The sequence below is a fragment of the Vigna unguiculata genome, chromosome 2 (genome assembly GCF_037176805.1).
Source record: "Vigna unguiculata cultivar grain cowpea cultivar isolate G323 ecotype 2 chromosome 2, ASM3717680v1, whole genome shotgun sequence".
Classification (NCBI taxonomy): Eukaryota; Viridiplantae; Streptophyta; class Magnoliopsida; order Fabales; family Fabaceae; genus Vigna; species Vigna unguiculata.
In genome coordinates, this window is record NC_140793.1 from 19230707 (window position 1) to 19249419 (window position 18713).

Consider the following 18713-nt stretch of genomic DNA (forward strand, 5'->3'; position numbering starts at 1 on the left):
TTTACAAATAATAATAATAACATTATCAATAATAATAATAATAATAATAACACTATTAATAATAATAATAATAATAAAATAATATTAATAATATTTATTTGTATCTTTTACAAATATTCTAAAAAGTAGTCACTTTTTTCTCCAGTCAAATATATAATTTCATCCTATTTCTTGTATTCTATTTTTCTCCATTTCCTTCTTTTCTATTAAATATTTGATACCATAAAAAAAAATGTATATTCAATTGGAATATAGTTCATTAGGGATGGCAACGGGACGAGAACGAGTTTCACTATTCCATACCCATTTTCGTAGAAAAAAATCATCCTCATCCCATACTCAAATTCAACGGGTATAAAACTTTTATCTCATCCATATACCCACTGGGTAACGGGTATAATCTCGTACCCATATTCATACCCTTTTATTTTACTATTTTAATATTAATTTAAGGTTTAATTATGTCTTTGGTCCCCATTTTGGACTCGAAATCTCAAATTGGTACCCGAATTTTTTAAAATCTCAAATTGGTCCCCTTTTTAGTTTAAAAGTCTCAAGTTTGCTCTTTCCGTTAAATATGGGTTGAAGGCTTAATAAATAAATATTAATTAACATTGCTGGTGGCTTAATAAATAAATATTTGCACTCCATTCCACCTGTAATTGACAGGTTTCAGTAACAAAAATCTACCTCAGCAACCACAAACGTCGTTTGGCCAGACTTAACGGAAATGGCAAACTTGAGACTTTTAAACTAAAAAGGGGACTAATTTGAGATTTTAAAAAATTTAGGTACCAATTTGAGATTTTGAGTCCAAAATGGGGACCAAAGGCATAATTAAACCTTAATTTAATTAATTTTTATAAAATAATAAAAAATTATGGTTAAGGAAATATAATATTATTAAATATTCAATATTAGTAGGATGATTGTTTCTTCGATATCAAATACTTTGAAACATATTATAATTGTTTACATTTTAGATTAGAATACCAAATAAAATTTTATGAGAACCAAAACATTTATTAAATTTGTAAACATTAATGAAACCTTTGATAAAATTTTAAAATATTTTAAAAAAAATATAAAAGAAAAACAAATATTCAAATTAAAATATATTTTAAATGTTTGTTTTCTTCAATTTTTTAAATTCTAATGAATATCTTTTTTATACACTAATAAAAGTTATAATACATCACTTCATAAAAATGATGCAAAAAATAAATAATAAACATAATAATAAAATTTTGACATAGATCTTGTATCTTTTAAACTCCAATATATGTTGGATAGTGATAAAAAAATATTCATGACAATTACATTAAATTTTTATATTATAGTAAATAAAATTTATTTATACAATTATAGTGAAAAAGTTACAATATGATTGATAATGAGTTAGAAAATAAAAAATAAGTAGATAAAATATATCGAAATAGTATTCTACATGATGAAAATAAATAAAAAATAAAAAAATAAAAAAATTAATAAATGTGTGTCTTAGAAACAATTTGAGAGACTATTGAAAGAAATCGCACAAAAAAATAAATAAATGTATAATTAAGGATATGATAAGATGAAAAATACCTTAGAGATCTAAGCAAACTTTTCAAATATCAACATATATACTCAATGGTTGAGAAATAACGAAAATTATTTTAGCAAAACAAAAGAGTTCTTCAAGCGAAATAAAAATAATTAATAATAAGTAAATTTTTTTTTATATTACCCAGTAAATGAAAGGTTTATACTATTAAACACTTAAAATGAAAGGAAAATATACAATAAATAAAAATATTAAAAAATAATATAAATATTCAAATGTGAGATAATTTTTTTTTAATTAATATACATAATTTTAACATAATTACATAAAAGTTATAAGATAAAAAATATATTGAAAATGCGATGAGTTATATTATATATATATATATATATATATATATATATATATATATATATATATATATATATATATATATATATATATATATATAACATTACTTAACTAATTGTAAATATTTTAATAATTTAAACAGGATCGAAAATATGACCGGAATGGATATTATGACAGAGATAAGTACATCTAATACCCAAATGAAAAAAGTAAAAAATTCTCCATACCCAATTAATGCAATTAATGCAGAGATTTCCCATCAGGGAACGAATTTATTTGCATATCTACAGTCCATCCCTAAATTACAAACTTTAGAAGTGTTAAAGGAGCGATTCCAAAATGGTCTTAGAATTATACTTCAGAACGTGGAACTAAAAATAGAAAGCATTATCTCGAGCGAATAAGAAATTTAGTTATGATGGGTATTAGATAAATAAAATCTTTGAAATGCAATGTACAGTAAAATCAATCACTTATCTTTTGCTACATTAATCGGTATACAGGAATCAACCAGAGTCAATGTGCCAAGGAAAAGATCAACACTAACTTGTGCCTCAAATTTCATACATTAATGGGTTGTACCTATCAGAGATTCAGCAAAAGCTGCGGCTAAATATTGACACTGCAGGGTATATGCTTTTTTTTTATGGGTCAAGAAACAATGTGACAGAGGGATCATGCATCGTACAATAAGTATCTTCCAGAAACCTTGAAGAGACAACGAAACTTGTACGAGAAAAGCCATTTCTTTCCTAAAGCTGCAGTGTTGTTCACATCATGCCAAGGCATTTAATGCTGCAATAAATTCAAATCCTCTCTGAAGCTGTGTCCTTGTGTGTTTGCCAGAAAGCTATGACAATCAATATTCCATCTCCATCAAGATAAATGCTATTGTGTAGTAAAATGTGAAGGTCCCTTGGCGTGTTGACTCTCCATCTCAAGAACCATCAAGGATTTCTGCCTTTGATATCGGTTTCTCTTGGCTGCTAATGCTGCATGAGAAACCACAAAATAGTCAACAGTTAGCAGAGGATTTCAGCATCAAACATTCGCGATGATTCTAACGCAATATTTCTAGTCATTTAAAGGAATTTAAACGATTCCTTACTGAACATTTTAGATTTTTTAAAGACAGGATGTGTCTATTAACGCTCCTAAAGGTTTATTGTTGTCACTCCTATTTAAATATTAATTTACAGAAGAGAGCTGACAATAGAGCCGTAGACATATGAGAATAGAGATATGGACAAGGCCACTGCAAAAGATGGACTTAAATCCCTTCTCCTTATTCGCTCCCAACATGAGTAAACTAAGTTAAAGGATTGGATATATGGGCAAAAGAACTAAAACGACTACAGAACAGAAGAATGCTAGTAAAGACGTCCAACCTGTTGAAAAGTAATAGAAATTTCTATCTCAGCGCGTTTTGTTGGCAAGAAGTGAAATCCCTTTACGCCGAGACAAGTTCTAGTGTGCATTTTTTTGTTTGAAAATACTATAGCCTAATTAGAGATGTTACTCCCCCTAAATCAAAATGCTTGATAAAGTGTGGTCCCCATGATTTTGTATTTAAGGCTCATCATGTTTTCGGTGAATCTATCTGTCAAACCATGCTCTAGATGACTGTTTAAACTCATATAATGATTTTCAAACCATGTAGAAATGCACTTTTCAAACCATGTAGAAATGCATTTTTCACATCAAATTATTGCAAATTTCAATCATGGTTTGTTGCCAAAGACAAAATTACGTGTGTTCATTTTTACAACTGGTGCCAAAGGTCTCCAAGTAATCCACTGCATAAGTTTCTAGGTGGTAGGATGATTAGTTTGCAAGTATTGTTCTTCCTGATGTCTTCATTTCCAAATCCATGGCTTCTTTCCGTTTTTTTTTTTTCAATTAATGCCTCAAATATAAAAGAAGGTTTAGTCGTGGTGTTTAGGATTGTGATAAAGGTTCTATGGATAGATGAGAATTTTTGAAAGGATAGATAGTTTGCTAAAAGGATAAGGTGGTTTAGTGCAAGCTCTGGTTCCTTTTCTTTGAGCAAGTGGGAGATCTAAACTTTGGTCCACTTGTGCAATTGGTTCTACAAAAGGAAATTTATCACAAGGAATTTCATCATAATTAGTAGAATCAGTATTTATAGGAACAGACACAATTACGTCTCACATAATGATATAGGGTTGAACTCTAGACCATGAACAGATCCTAGAATGGCATTTCCTCTTCATTTGTACACCAGATTTTTCATAAATTTTGTATGTGGCCTAATAACAGGTCCAACAGATTCAAAATTTTGATTCACCTCTGCTCTTTCCCTCTGGACTTAAGTTTCAGTTGTATTACCCTTTTGAATTTCATTTCTTTCATTTTCTGATCCAAAAGACAAATCTGGGAATATAAAAAGCACATCATCATCCTCTTGTAAACTCTCCCCTTGAGGATGAGGATGGCTAAAATAGTTAACTTGCTCATTCAATGCGACATCACTTGACAGAATTTTTTACAAGGAAGATGAAAGCACTTATACCCTTTTTTTATGTGACAGAGTACTCTATCAAAACACATTTAACAGTCGTTGAGTCTACTTTTCCCCTTTGTTGTTTGTGAAGATGTACAAATGAGACACACCCAAATATTCTAGATGGAAGGTTAAGTGAATGAGTTATGAGGATAGAATGAGAGGAGAACTTCCATTGGACTTCTTAATGACAAAAGAGTAGAAAGTAACCTATTTATCAAATAAGTGGCAGTAAGTATGGCTTCTCCCCAAAACCCACATGTCCCAGGATTGGAACCTGGCCTGATACCATCTCAAAATTAGAAGAAAATAATTTCTCTCTCATTCAGTCTCATTAAATCTGATATATACGTACATACATTGATTGAATAATTTAGGAAACAAGCACAACCTTCTAGGAAACTGATCTCTGAGATTGCAGGACTGATATGCTAATTATAAAACCAAGATACAACCAATATATAGAATTAAAACTAATAGGAATAAAATATGAAACTTCCTACAATATCTTGACAGAATAAAATCTAAAGCTTTCTAAAATATCTAAACAATAATGGTTGTCATAGCTTGTGGTCGAAGTGTGACTCAATTTCGGTAGTGCAGACTTTCCAAAAGGATCATATTATCCTTTGGTATCTTTGATCTAGATGGCATGATACCAAGTTCAAATGTAAAAGTATGAGATTTGATGTTTCTCATATTTATTGAGAAGTGAATCATTATCGTGATAAGTTTGTATACTTTGGAGTAAAAGAAAGACGTAGTTGGTGGTAGAATGACATTCCAAATTTTCTTAGATGATTTCTTTAGGAATATGGGTTTTCAACCTTACTACAGGTTTGTATCTTAAGTAGATTTTGATATGGTCCCCCTACTTTTCTATATTTCTTTTCTATACTTTTATGCTGCTTAGGTATACCACAAATGATTAATATTATAGAGTGTCAACATAGTTGGGATCATACATAATATGGTGATGCTTTTTGCATACTCTAATTTTGATTAAAACAATCCTACTTTCTTAATAGGATTTAACTTTGATTGCTGACTATATAAATAGTTTTACCTTTTCACTATCAATGAATTAATTTTGCCTTCATTCGAAAAACAGTTAAAATTTTCAATGTTTGTGATCACTGCTGTACTAATTGGGTTCAAACTGAAGAAAATAAAAATGAAATCATACTTACATGTTAATTCATGAGGTAGAGCAAAGTCATAGTCGTTCCTTCTCCTCCTGATGCAAATATAGACCAGCAGCAGTATCGCACAGAAAACAAAAGAACAGGACACGCCTATTGCAATTTTACCCTGAGTAGATAATTTTCCATTCTTCCAAAACATAGGACAACTTGGCAGAGATGGTACACCACACAAACCTTTGTTTCCAGAGAGACTGAGGAAAAACAAATCAAATTGAAGGTGTCAGAAATTATTTACCACTGAATTATATAACTACAATTTAATTCCGCTTTAATAAGTGCACCATGGCACACAATCTTTTGGTGTTATACTACTTTAGTACCTATTACATCCCAAGCAACTTAGGAAACAACTAATGCTGACAAATTGCCAAGAAGAAAAAAATCTTAGCAGGAGCATCCTTGTAAAAATTGGCTATATATGTACTTTTGAATATTCGGTCAAACAAAAATCATTGACAACTCATCCTTTAAAGTTTGAAGGTAAAAAAAAGTTAAGGATTTCAGAGATCATTAAATTTACTTCAGCTTACATAAATACAATGTAGTTATCCTTATTGTAAAATACAAGCAGAACAAATGAAAGTTATAGAGGAGCTGGAAACTTTACATAAAGATCTGTCATAAGCTAATTTTGGTATTAAATGCAGATGATAGACGACATTATAGACCTAGATGGATGTGATTTTGCGAGCAGCTTATTTTAAATAAGTAAACACATAGACAGGACCCTATAGATAATGATAATCGAGTATGGAAGTTATTTCAATCTGAACACATTATCCAGAAGATTATAGAATAAAAGTATTGGATTAAATTGACATACTCTATAGCTCCACCATGCACACCAATGGAATAAAGTTGTTCTGGTACTTGTCCTTCCAATAAGTTACCATTCAATAGCCTAACAATTAGTCAAAAAAAAAAAAAAGATTAGAAAAATGAATCAAGTAAGAAAAAATTGCCAGTAGGGTAGAAGGGACACCTTCTTAAGACTCACTAGGGGTCATGTATTATCTACCATTTCTTTTCTACAATGCGAAACCACTTAACAGAGAAGAAAAATAGTAGCTTCAATGGAAAATAATAAGATGCCTGGACATAACGTTTTCTCTTACAAAAAGTAATCAAGCCTGATGTATTTGTGTTGGGATCAAAAGAGAAGGATACTAAATGTCCACAAAAGAAGAGGACAGTTAGTTAGGCAGTTAGTAACTGAAGGGAATTAAGATATATAAAGAATTTAACATTAATAGTGGAGAGTTATGTCCACTCAATCATATTAATTGATTTCTTGGTAATAGAAGACAAGAAGGGAACCATTTCCTTGACAAAGCTTGCTCTAAATAATGAAATATCTCTCTCTTGAATTTGGAGACTTCACTAGAGTTTGTCGAGAAATTTGCTGTGATGCACACGACACAACACAAGAAGAGCATTTATCGATAACCTTATTTCTTTAAGGAAGTATTATGTTTATTATTTCATTTAACAGTTTTTTATCCTTACGCGTGTCCTGAAGCCACATTTTAACAAAATCCTATATATAATGCAGTAGATACTTACACGAGCTGCAGACTTGAAGAGGCTCCTATACTATCAGGTATTGAGCCCGTTAACTGATTGTTTGACAAGTCCCTATAGTATTTTTGGAAAAAAAAAAACAATGAATGTGTTAGATAAACAAACATTACATTTTCTTAAATAGATAAACCTCTGAATCAAAATAGAAACATTTCTTTCCACAAAGAAAGAAACTGTACACCATTAATTGCTCCTGGATTTACATAGCGCTTTTCCTTTTAATTCCATAAATTTCTCTAAGTCCCTCATTTGAGCAAATTTTGATTTCGGTTCTTCAAATTTAAAATTGATCTTTTCTTTAATATGAAAAAAAGCTTATTTTAGTCCCTATGTCTAAACTGCTTTTACACAAAATTTGTGAGAATGAATACTTCAAAAGGAAAAGTAATAAGGTATTTGATAATAAGAATAAAAAATTGAAATAGGTTACCATGAAACAACTTGTAATTGTCAGTCCTATAAGCAACAGTTTTAATAATATTTGGAGGACACGCGTTTTTTCCAATTACACGGACTAAAAAACCAATTTTAAATTTAAGGGACTAAAACTTACACTCAAATTTTGAGATACTAAGAACATATGTAAGTCAAAATCTTATTACTTAAAAACACATTCAAGAAACAAATAATGCCCTTTTTCCCTCCTACACAGATCCTCAAACATGCTACTCTCCTTTCATCAAATAATCTTACTCTTGAATCTTATTTATGAAATGAAATAAAAAAGAAAAAAATCAGTTGTATTTTCAATTACTGGAACCATCACATATTTCCATTTTACATTTCTATAAAAAAATATTTTGTTCCACTTTTCTTACTTCCAGAAAAATACTCTTAAGTACATTCAAGAAACAAATAATCCCCTTTCTCTCTCCTACCCATAGATCATGCTTCTCTCCTTTTATCAAGTAATCTTATTTATGAAGTGAAATAGAAACAAAACAAAAAAAATTTCACTTCTATTTTCTATTACTATAACCATCATATATTAATAAATTTCCCTTCTACCTTTCCATGAATTTTTTTTTCTCTACTTTTCTTACTTTCAGAAAAATACTCTAAAGTACACATTTTGCAAATCAAGATAAGACATCAAATATATTTTTTAATTTGTCCAAAGATCATTAAATTACTTTTTCATAATTAATAACAAGAATACACGTGAAAGTTTCTCTTGACATGCACTAATTGAAGAAAAATATCATATGAATCAACATGAAAAGAAAATATTTTAAATGCAAAGACGTGATTAAATAACTTTATTTCTTGTATTTCAATAATGTATATCTCAGAGAAATATTAAATAAATTTTTCTATTATTTCAGGAATATATTATATCATAGAAATAATAGAAATGCAAATGGATATTTTCTTGTGTTTGGATTACAAAAAAAGAAAAAAAAGTTTTAAATTTTTAAAAATACTTGTTTGTGGTAACTTTGAATGAGCTGCCTATGCAAGAAAATTATATAATATCCAGATATACGATAATATTCCAGTACATATCCATTGAGGTCCTTCATATGTAAATATAAAGCAATAAATCTATCATTCAATTTCAATTTATGGCATCAAAACCAAATAGTGATTTCAAATTTATAGCTAAAAGTATAAAACTGATGACATTTAATTATTAGTGAATGATCCATATGATGTTTCTAAACGTGATGTTCCATAGCTTCCAGAAAAGCATAAAAGATATTTCTATCCAATATTCGGTACAACTACAAATATAAATGAAAGAAGCATCTCTCACAAACTATCAATTCTAAGTGGGTAAATAACTTGGAAACGTATCCACAACTAATCAAACAAAAGACTCCAATTCAGTTGAGTTAGGTAAAGTATTATGCATGACTAGTAGAAAACAAAAACTCAAAGCTTACAGGTGTATGAGGGATTTTTGACCTAGTCCAGAAGGTATTTCACCCGTCAACAAATTAGAACTCAAATTCCTGTAAAATTGAAGAGATGTTACCTGATGATAGAAACAAACAAAGGCATGACTAAATTTCTCTAGGAAAATACATTCTAAAAGCATAAACTTAATGAAATACAATCTACTACAAAATTATATGAGCAGATCCAAATGCAAAATTCTAGCCAAGATGATGCATGTATAACAAGGGTAGCTCAAAACTATTGAAGGAATTTATTGGCGGTTAAGAACAGCAAAAATTAAGAATAGTTTCCATTTTATCATTATTGCATGAACCTAATGTGTCATATCATAATAGAAAGGCTGAAGCCACGCAAAGAAAACAAGTTTAGTTGAAAGCACCAAAGCTGATCATATTTGAAAAAGAATATTAATTCATACAGTAAAAGTGATGGTTGTCAAACTAGCAAGTGAACTCATAATATTGTACCCATTTACAACTTTAGGTAGCCAAATAGATTGCACTAACTGTTAAAGTTCTATCTTGGCAGCATCTGTCATAGTATTGTACCCGTTTACAACTTCAGGTACCCATTTGCAATCAGATTTTCACTTTTTTTGATAGTCAAATAAGCGTCCATCAGGGTCTTGCTTATTCTAGTAGCAAGTCAAGACATAGAACTCCAACAACTCAATGTGAAGACAGCCTTCCTCCATGGCAAGCTGGAGGAAGGCATTCTAATGTGTTAGCCAAAAGGTTTTGAGGAGGCACGTAAGGAGGAGTAGGTGTGTAAACTGAAGAGGTTTCTGTATTAGCTGAAATAATCTCCTAGACAATGGCATAAGAGGCTTGAATTGCTCATCTCTCAAGGGCACAATGAAAGTCCTTATGATCCACATGTCAATTATAGAAGGTGAAGGATGGTGCGTTTGTCTACCTGTTATACGTAGACAGCATATTGATAGCCTTTCGTCACAAGGATGAGATCAAAAGGTTGAAATAGCTACTTGGTAGTGAATCTGAAATGAAAGATATGGACACAATTGTGAAGATTTTAAGACGGTTATTAGGGATGTCAACGGGGTGGGTAGGGTACGGGTAGTAGCTCCCCCATATCCTACCCGCTTGATAAATAACCGTCTCGTACCCGTACCCATATCTGTCGGGTATCTGTTATGCGGGTACCTGTCTATTTTTTTCATATCTGCGGGTATCCACGGGTATTTACAAAATTATTTTAAAAATAAACATTTAATCATAAATTCAAATAAAATAAAATACATCACTGTCATAAATTTTAAATAAAGTTAAAACAAACTCAAGTCCATACAAGTCCAAATAATTATAAAAATAAATATAAAATTCTTTAATTAGTGTTTTTATTAAAAAGTCCACTTTCTCTGATTGATTCCTGAAAAATAATCAAATAATAAACCTCAACTGTCACGTGCCAAATAATCTTATTTTGATTCCATCATTTGACAACAAGCATACCATAAACGTCATTGTCTATATAGGATTTGATGTATATGCCCAATTTCAAAGAAGGGGAAGAGAAGAATATCAAGGGGTGTACTTGGAAGAAGACAAGTACCAATACTTGAAGCTGGAAGAATGAAGACAGAAGACAAGATGTGCAGCTTAGAAAAAATTATGTCAGAATGTTTTTTACTATGATACCTGTACCCACCCCGTTAACATGCGGGTATGAAAAATATCCGTACTCGCGGGTACCCGCGGGTATCCATTTTTAATATCTGTTTCCTACCCATTGCGGGTTTTATCTGCGGATACCCGCGGGTACGGATATTTTTGATATCCCTAACGGTTATCAAGAGGATTAACCCAAAAGTACTTTACGTGTCAAAGGCAGTACATTCAAGAGGTGCTCAGACGTTTTAGAATGGAAGGTATTAAAGTCGTGAGAAAAACTTTGGCATACATGGCATACATCTTTCTGAACTCAGTTGTACTCAAAATAATGAGGAGAAGCAATACATGTCATGTGTTTCTTATACTAGTGAAGTGGGAAGTTCAACGTATGTTATATACACTAAACTAAACCTTATACTTATTCAAGCATCTAGTTTGGTAAGTAGATGTGAGCACCCATTGGAAAGAGCATTGGCAAGCTATGAAGTGGATTATAAGATACTTGAAGGGAACCAGGATACTGAAATTATCTTTAAGGGTGGTTCACAATGTACTCTAGCAAGATTCTCAAGCTCTGACTATACCATAGACTTGGATGCTAGTCAATCACAGACTACACATTCACAATTGGCTATCGTTAATTAGTTGGAAAGCTACTTCCCAACCAGCCTTGTCTATCATTAAAAGCAAAGTATATTGCATAGCAAAAGTTAAAGAGGATGACATTTTGTTGAAGGATCTAATGGATGGTTTGAGTGCAATTTGTTTTGCCAAGGATCCTATCAGCATGGTAAGACAAAGCATACCAACGTGAAATAACACTTCTTTCATATTGATAAGAGAACTGAAGTGAAGAAGATCGTTACAAAGGAGAACCCAGCAAATCTCTTCATGAGGCCAATTCTCAAGAGCAAGTACATGCATTGTCCGCATTTTTTGAACATGGATTACTAGTAGTAATTCCAGGTGAAAGATGTGATAGTCCAAGGTGGAGTTTGTAGATCTTAGTGTACTGAACTCTACCTATTGCAGACGTTCACGAGTAGAGAGTCTAATGACAAGAATGGTAGACCATCTAGTGAACAGTAATCAATGTATACGTTTTAGTTAGTTAAGATTTTATTTGTAATTCTAACTAACTTACCACGTTGAGTTTCCTTTATAAGATGTATTGTATGCATCTCCAAATTATGTTGTTAAATTTATGATTGTTATTGTATTGCCCAACTTACATAAACCTGCTTTTTTGGGTGTATGTACCTAGCCTAAGTGTTGGGTATTATAGGGTATACCTTTTCCTTGTAATGCACTCCTTTCTCTTTCATGTATGTGCATATATGTGTGTGTGTGTATATATACTTACAATAACTAAGTACAGTAACTCACTAATTTTTATCATTAAAATTCAAGTTGGTATCAAAAGCCCTATCTTTAGGTCATCATTGTTTCCTGTGCATCGAGAAGTGTGACCCAACCCTAGTGATCAAGTGACCAAAAGTTGTGAGGCACCACCATACGCCAATCTCCATTAGCCCTCACCATGCATGTGTCCCATGTGTAACCTTCCCAATGTCAGAATATCACTAACCACCACCATTTGTCTCGCTAACGTCTTTTATATACATTTCAGCCCTTGACTTCTTGGTTCAACACACTTGGGTAGCTGGTCAAGGCTTAGAGTTTTAACCCTCTCCTCAAATCTATTTGCGGTTCTTTGTCATTGCAATAGGTTTTACTATCTTTGCTACCTTTTTATGCTACTCCTACTACCATGAAAAACTCAAGTGGAAGAACTATTTATTTTAGTCCGTGTTTGTGGAGTTATGGTTCCTTGGTCAAGGATACTATGATCATCTGGAAAAGGGAGTCAGTGATGTTCCAAATGAAGATATACCTTTGTGGCATAAATTAGACTTCCAATTATATTGTTTTATGGCAGTTAGTTTAACAGGATGTATATTGACAGGGTTGGCAAATTACAAGTCTATTGATAGTCTCATGGATCCAAATCAAAAATTGACAATGGACCAACGTCAAACTTTTTCAGATCCAGAAAGACAAATGAGGTTGATGGGAAAACTCATTCATCTCAATATTACAAGACCTAATATTTCTTACGTTGTGGGAGTTGTTAGTCTATTCATGCAAAATCCTCATATTGATCACTGGAATGTTGTAATTCACATACACAAAAGGTTCTATGACAAGGATTGTTGTATAAGGACAAAGGAAATACTAAAATTATGGGATATTATGATGCAGATTTGGTTGGTTGTCCCACGAACAGAAGATCCACCACAATATATTGTATATTCATTGGAGGGAATATTGTCTCCCGGAAACATAAGAAATAAAGTGTCATTGTTCGATTCAGTGCACATGCTGAATATTGATCTATGGCTCTAGGGATTAAAAAACTCCTTCAAGAAAATTTTGTGAAGTTGAGCAAATGAAGTTGTATTGTTATGATCAGGTAGTCATTCCTATTGTTTCCAATCTTGTGTTTCACAAAAGGAGAAGTTGTTGTCCAAGGAACTATGTACTGGATTTTATGTAATAATTTGTAATTTGCATTTCATATATTGTTCCTAGCCTGTTTTAGTCCAAACCACTGCATAAGTGCTTCAGAGAAGGCTATGCAAGAAGTGACTTATGAGAATCAAATTTTATTTCTGCACTCCATTTGCCTAAAACCATGTTGAAGTTGTCCCCTTCTGCACATCATTTCAGCTTCAAGGAAAAACACATGGAAACCTCACAATTATGTCACAGCTAGCTACCAATAAAACTCAGCAGATCTTTCAAGAAACAAGAAATCCATTCCTGACTCTGGCCATACAACGGAAGCATTTTCTGCTTATTGTGATCCAGTATATCCTGGAAGTGGCTCATCAAGGAGCACATTGTCGGCTTCAAATCGAGGTCATGACTCTTGAACCCAAATGCACAATCCAATGATTTCCTCAAATCTTTTTTATTTTGTGCATTCAAGTTTCAAATACAAGCAAGTTTAGAACATGTTTTATTCCTGCTGTTAAACTTCATAAGAGAGAGAGAGAGAGAGAGAGAGAGAGAAAGTAGAAACATATTTCATGAAACTGATTTTATTGAACTTCACTTAACTTTCAAAGTTCTGTACATGTATGTATTTATACTACAATGCATAGAATAGGATGCACAATTTGGTCAACTATTGACTACTGTTGACCATTGACCATTGCATAGTACCCCTAATTATTAGATGCACAATACCAATTATTAACTGTACACTAACACCTGCTCAGGTTCCATGTGTTCTGTTGTTGTTTCATGTATTGTTTGTGCCCAAGTTTTAGGTATTCTATTGTGTTAATGTGTTTTATGTATCTTCCCAACTGACATTATACTGTGCTTGTTTTACTGGATTGATGAGTAATTAAAGCACAATTCTGTTTGTTGTGTTTCATTTCCAAATGTTATGTCTGAATATGTTTTCTTGTCCCCTATGCAAAATGTCTGGTTAAGTTCTATTTGAGTTCTGTTCTTTTTATTTTGGTTATAATGTTTCTATTAATTCTTGTCATTTCATGTTAGAAGGACAGGAGGAGTGACCGTTGTAAGACATTAAAAGCGAAAGGATTACGACTAAGGTGTTGTTGATTTTGGAATACTTACTAGAAGAACACCATTTACACTTAAAAAAAAATATTATTTTTGCAGTAGTTAAACTTTTATGACTTTGAGCTGAGTTTTTTTAATCTTTGTAAAGTTTACATAGACTTTTGGGTTGACAACCTTGGTTCTGATAGAACAAACACATATATAAGCTAAACAAAAATATAATGAGAACATAATAATGACTGGAAACTATGCCTATTTTTATAACATGACAACCAGGGCATCTCATATCAATTTAACCGCATGATGTGAAAGAAAACTAGTACATATAAAAATTTGGCTGCTGATACTTACAGGCTTACCAAATCTGACAAAAGACTAATCTGGTCACTTATGAACCCTTTCAAGCCTTGACTGCCCAAATCACTGAAATCAAGATTGAAACATGGATAAAACAAAAAATGTAGGAGAAGAAATAAATCATAAATGATTGAAGAAATATTGTCTGAACAAAAAACAAGCTGTGGCTTCCACCATTTTATTTTTCTTTTTCTAGTTTCAGAGAGCATGAGTTGAACCCATAATGCCCTACCTACCAAGCTATTTAGGGTAAAGAGTATTAATAAGCTCCAAAAGGTGATTGGCAGAATAATTAAGAGGAGGGAGAAATACTTTTTTATTCTACAAAAAAGATATAAGAAGCCTTTATTTATTTATTTTTTCCTATTTTTTGCTGAATTATAATAAGCCTTTCTTTATTTCTTTTTCTTAGTTTGGTGAATTATAATAAGCCTTTCTGATATAATGATATGGCCACAACATATCATGAGCACCTTAGACTCACCCACCCTCAGTAGTCAGTATACTTCAGTATACTTAGCATATGAAATCTAACCGACCACAACACCGCTAACCTTACGCATAAAGCTTCAAATGCAATTATTAAGAGACTTTTTTTAGTAAGACGTAGCAATAATCTTCTTACCAAAAACCAATTTAAAGCTCAATAACTTTCGAGAATAAGAAGCAATGCATACATTTGACTTATCACCAAAGCAGTATTATCTTTACTCATACGGCAGGTAACTCCCTCCCACGCATCCCAATTAGTAGGAGCACAAGGATCACCATTCCAACCCATTCTTTCAGGCACCCGAAGTGAATCTTTCAATGCTTTCATGGCATCCACTGCACCCAAACATAGAAAAAGAAAGAAAAGGTCATTCAGTGACCATAATTCTTTTGTGGCTGCTCTCCAGTCAACAAAATTTTGACCAAGTCCCTCCTTGCACATTGATGTAAATAAAATTCATTACCAAAATAATTGCCACATATATTAGCACAAAATTCACAACCAAAATTTTTATAGAAAAAAATTGCCCAAACCAACCACCCAAATAATCGGTTAACATATTTCACAAAATTAGTAAATCATAACATCCCAACTAAATTTCCAATAACACACTACCTTATGACATCAATTCCCCACAAAATTATTAGCGAAAAACCGATAGATGGATCCAAAGTCAATTTCCATACGGTCATCAAAGTTTCCCAATTTGCATCCGTGAAAAAATGAATTAAAAACAGAAAATCCTTCCCAAATCAAGAAAACAAAACCCGATCCCTTCTATGCATCAAATTTCCAAAATCACACAGAATTTAAATTAACCAAAATCATACTTCTCAATCCCTCAATTACCGAAAATAAAGTCAAAAAACACACCCGCCCACTCACCTTGTTGAGGAACAGTTGAAGGATCACTAGGCACCAGAGCGTAATTCTCAATCCCACAGATCAGAGGCGCACCCACCACCCCCACGAGCTTCACGCTCAACAGGCTGCTACTCAAGTTCTTCACCGTGTGATGCCAAGTAAACGCCGCAAAACCCCCAACTTGCTTGTATATATCAACCCTGGTCAAATTATCACCGTTTATGTACACATCAAACACCCTTCCCCCCACCCTCCTCACCCGCCCTTCAATCTCAGCAAAATGCAGCCACACCAAGTAATCAAGCTTTGCGTCCACGCTCAACTCGTACTCCAAAACCCCGCCTCTCTCCTCTGCGGTCGTCGCCGTCATCACCGCCGTCTGGTAAAGCTTCTCCGGGAAGTAATTCGGCTTTTGCTCAGCCCCACTTATGCTGTTCCGCGTCGATATGGCTACGACTTTACTCCGGCCGGTTCGGAATTCCTTATCGGACTGCCAGGAGCGGCCGAACAGGTCGGAGTCGTTGGAGAAGCCCGGCCCCCACTGGTCGGAGCCGCAGGAGAGTCTCCCGTAGTTGACAAGCACAGTGCCGTTGTCGGCGATTGCGGCGGCGTCGTAGGAGGCCAGATCGGCTGCGAAGAGCTCGATGGAGGAGATCACCGGCGGGTCCGTGGCGAGGCTGTAGAAGCAAATTAGGGCTTCTGAGGAGAGGATTGTGGCGAAGAGGTCGGCGTAGGCGCCTTCACGGGCGAGGGACAGGGGCCATGGCGAGCGCCAGGAGAAGACGACGGTGGAGGCGACGGCGACGTCGAAGGAGGGAGGGTGGGACCTTCCGTCGTAGTTGTCGTAGACGACGAATGTGCGTAGGAGGTAGCGCGAGGGAGGGAGGGAAGGGATAGCGTAGCAGTTCTTCTTGCCGGAGGAGATTGGAAAGAAGCGGAGAGTCTTCTCGTGCGCATGGTGGAAGTGAAGCGGCTCCGACACGATCCCGGTGGCGCCGCCACTGAAGTACCGGTCCGACAGCCACGTCGTGTTGAACGGGTCCGTGGTGTTCGTCGGACTTCCACAGTCGATGCGATACGACAAACCTTTCAATATCAAAAATTAAATATATTAAATAAAAGAAATGAAGTGTTAAGAGTGCTTTTGTCTGTGTGTGAAGATGCTTACCATATGGGAATGAAAAAGAACGGGGAAGATTGGTGGAAGTGGTGGTGCTGAAGATGATGCTCAAGAGTGGGAGAGTGAGGGTGAGAGTGAGAAAGAGAGACATTGTGTGTGTGTTTTAGTTGGGTTGTGATGATGGTGTAGAAAAGATTGGTGCCAAATGGGAAAGGAGGAGACTGGGTAATGATGTAATAATAATGGGACAATCTAAAGAAATTAGATGAAATGAAAATGAAGATTCTAAGGAAACATTGTTAGAGTAGAGAGAAAGATATACAAGGTGTTTTGTGTGCCGTGAGTGAGAGGGAGTGATAAATTCATTGGCGAAGTTTTGGCACTTTTTAGTTTTGATATTTGGGGGTGGTTAATGCTGAGCCAGGACCTTTATTAACTTTCTTGCTTGTGGTCGAAGAAGGTTGGGAAGGGATAATGGGAGTGCGCGAGAACTGAGAAAGCATCTAAATTAGAAAATCCTAATACTGTACAAAAACGGTGGGAGTTTGGCTATGATTACTCTATGTGAGTGAGTGCTGTGACTTATTGGTGAACTTGATGTTGATATGTACAATAAATGGAGCTTTTTTGTCCTAGTCTTGCACACGTGACCAGGCAAGCACCGTTCGGACAATGAGAAATTCTTTCAAGAGCATTTTTTTCTCCAACACTGGTTATCAATGCTTTCTTTAGATTCAAGCGCGGAAAATTGCTGACAAGAAAAGAATGTTTAGAAAATAGAAACAAAATATTTAAAAACAGGAAAAATAAGAAGTATTTTATGTATAAGCCTTTTTTTTTAGTATTGAAGACTTTTCTCCCTTCTTACATGAAGTTTCTTTAATTCATTAATGTTGTATTCCTCTTTTCTTTGTAATTTCAGTATTGAGTGTACCATCCTTTGTAATGTCAATGTTGAGTGCATAAGGAATGAAAGACAATCCAATTTTACCCATAACGTATTGATAATGTATAATTGAATATAATTTATAACTTCTAATAATGATTAATATGTAATTAATATATGTATGTGTGTGTTTATATTATAATAAAATAAATAAAATAACATTGTTCTTGTAAGGTGGAATGTATTATTAGTCTCACTTTTTTTTTTTACTCTTGCTGGTGCAAAAGGCATTATGATGTTTAAGTAAGTGTTCAGTTTGCAAAAATACAATAAATGTAGATAGTTTAATAGTATTAAATGTTTTACCTAGATGTCATATTTATAATGCTCTTGATGAACTTTTACCTTTTGGAATGGTTAATTACACTCTAATAATATTCTAACCTTATTTGTTTATGATAATAAGTGAATTATACCTAATGATATTCTAACCTTATTTATTTATGGTAATATGTGAATTATACATGTAACCTTGGTTCTATGCATACCGATCAGTCTTCTGAGTCAGTATCGATTGTAACCAATCGTTCACATTCTTCTAAGTATGTAATGAAATTAATTAATTTAAAATTTATTATGTTTAGTAAAGTAAT

At 33.4% G+C, this 18713-nt stretch overlaps 1 protein-coding gene across 2 annotated transcripts; it reads right to left on the minus strand.

Moving 5' to 3' along the window:
- Positions 1-2305: 2305 nt before the first annotated feature.
- Positions 2306-17787, minus strand: LOC114173519 (Di-glucose binding protein with Leucine-rich repeat domain-containing protein). 2 transcript variants are annotated; one of them, XM_028057975.2, is made up of 9 exons: positions 17223-17787; positions 16076-17140; positions 15375-15525; positions 14700-14763; positions 9094-9185; positions 7190-7261; positions 6450-6527; positions 5612-5817; positions 2306-2889 (listed from the first exon to the last, which is right to left on the minus strand). In XM_028057975.2, exons 1-9 carry the CDS (start codon positions 17323-17325, stop codon positions 2786-2788), a joined length of 1935 nt encoding a protein of 644 aa, XP_027913776.1. In that variant the 5' UTR covers positions 17326-17787; the 3' UTR covers positions 2306-2785. The 2 variants fall into 2 exon arrangements, with proteins under 2 accessions (XP_027913776.1, XP_027913777.1); XM_028057976.2 differs by having other exon boundaries at positions 9094-9162; positions 14692-14763; positions 17223-17775.
- Between the last annotated feature and the right edge of the window lie 926 nt (positions 17788-18713).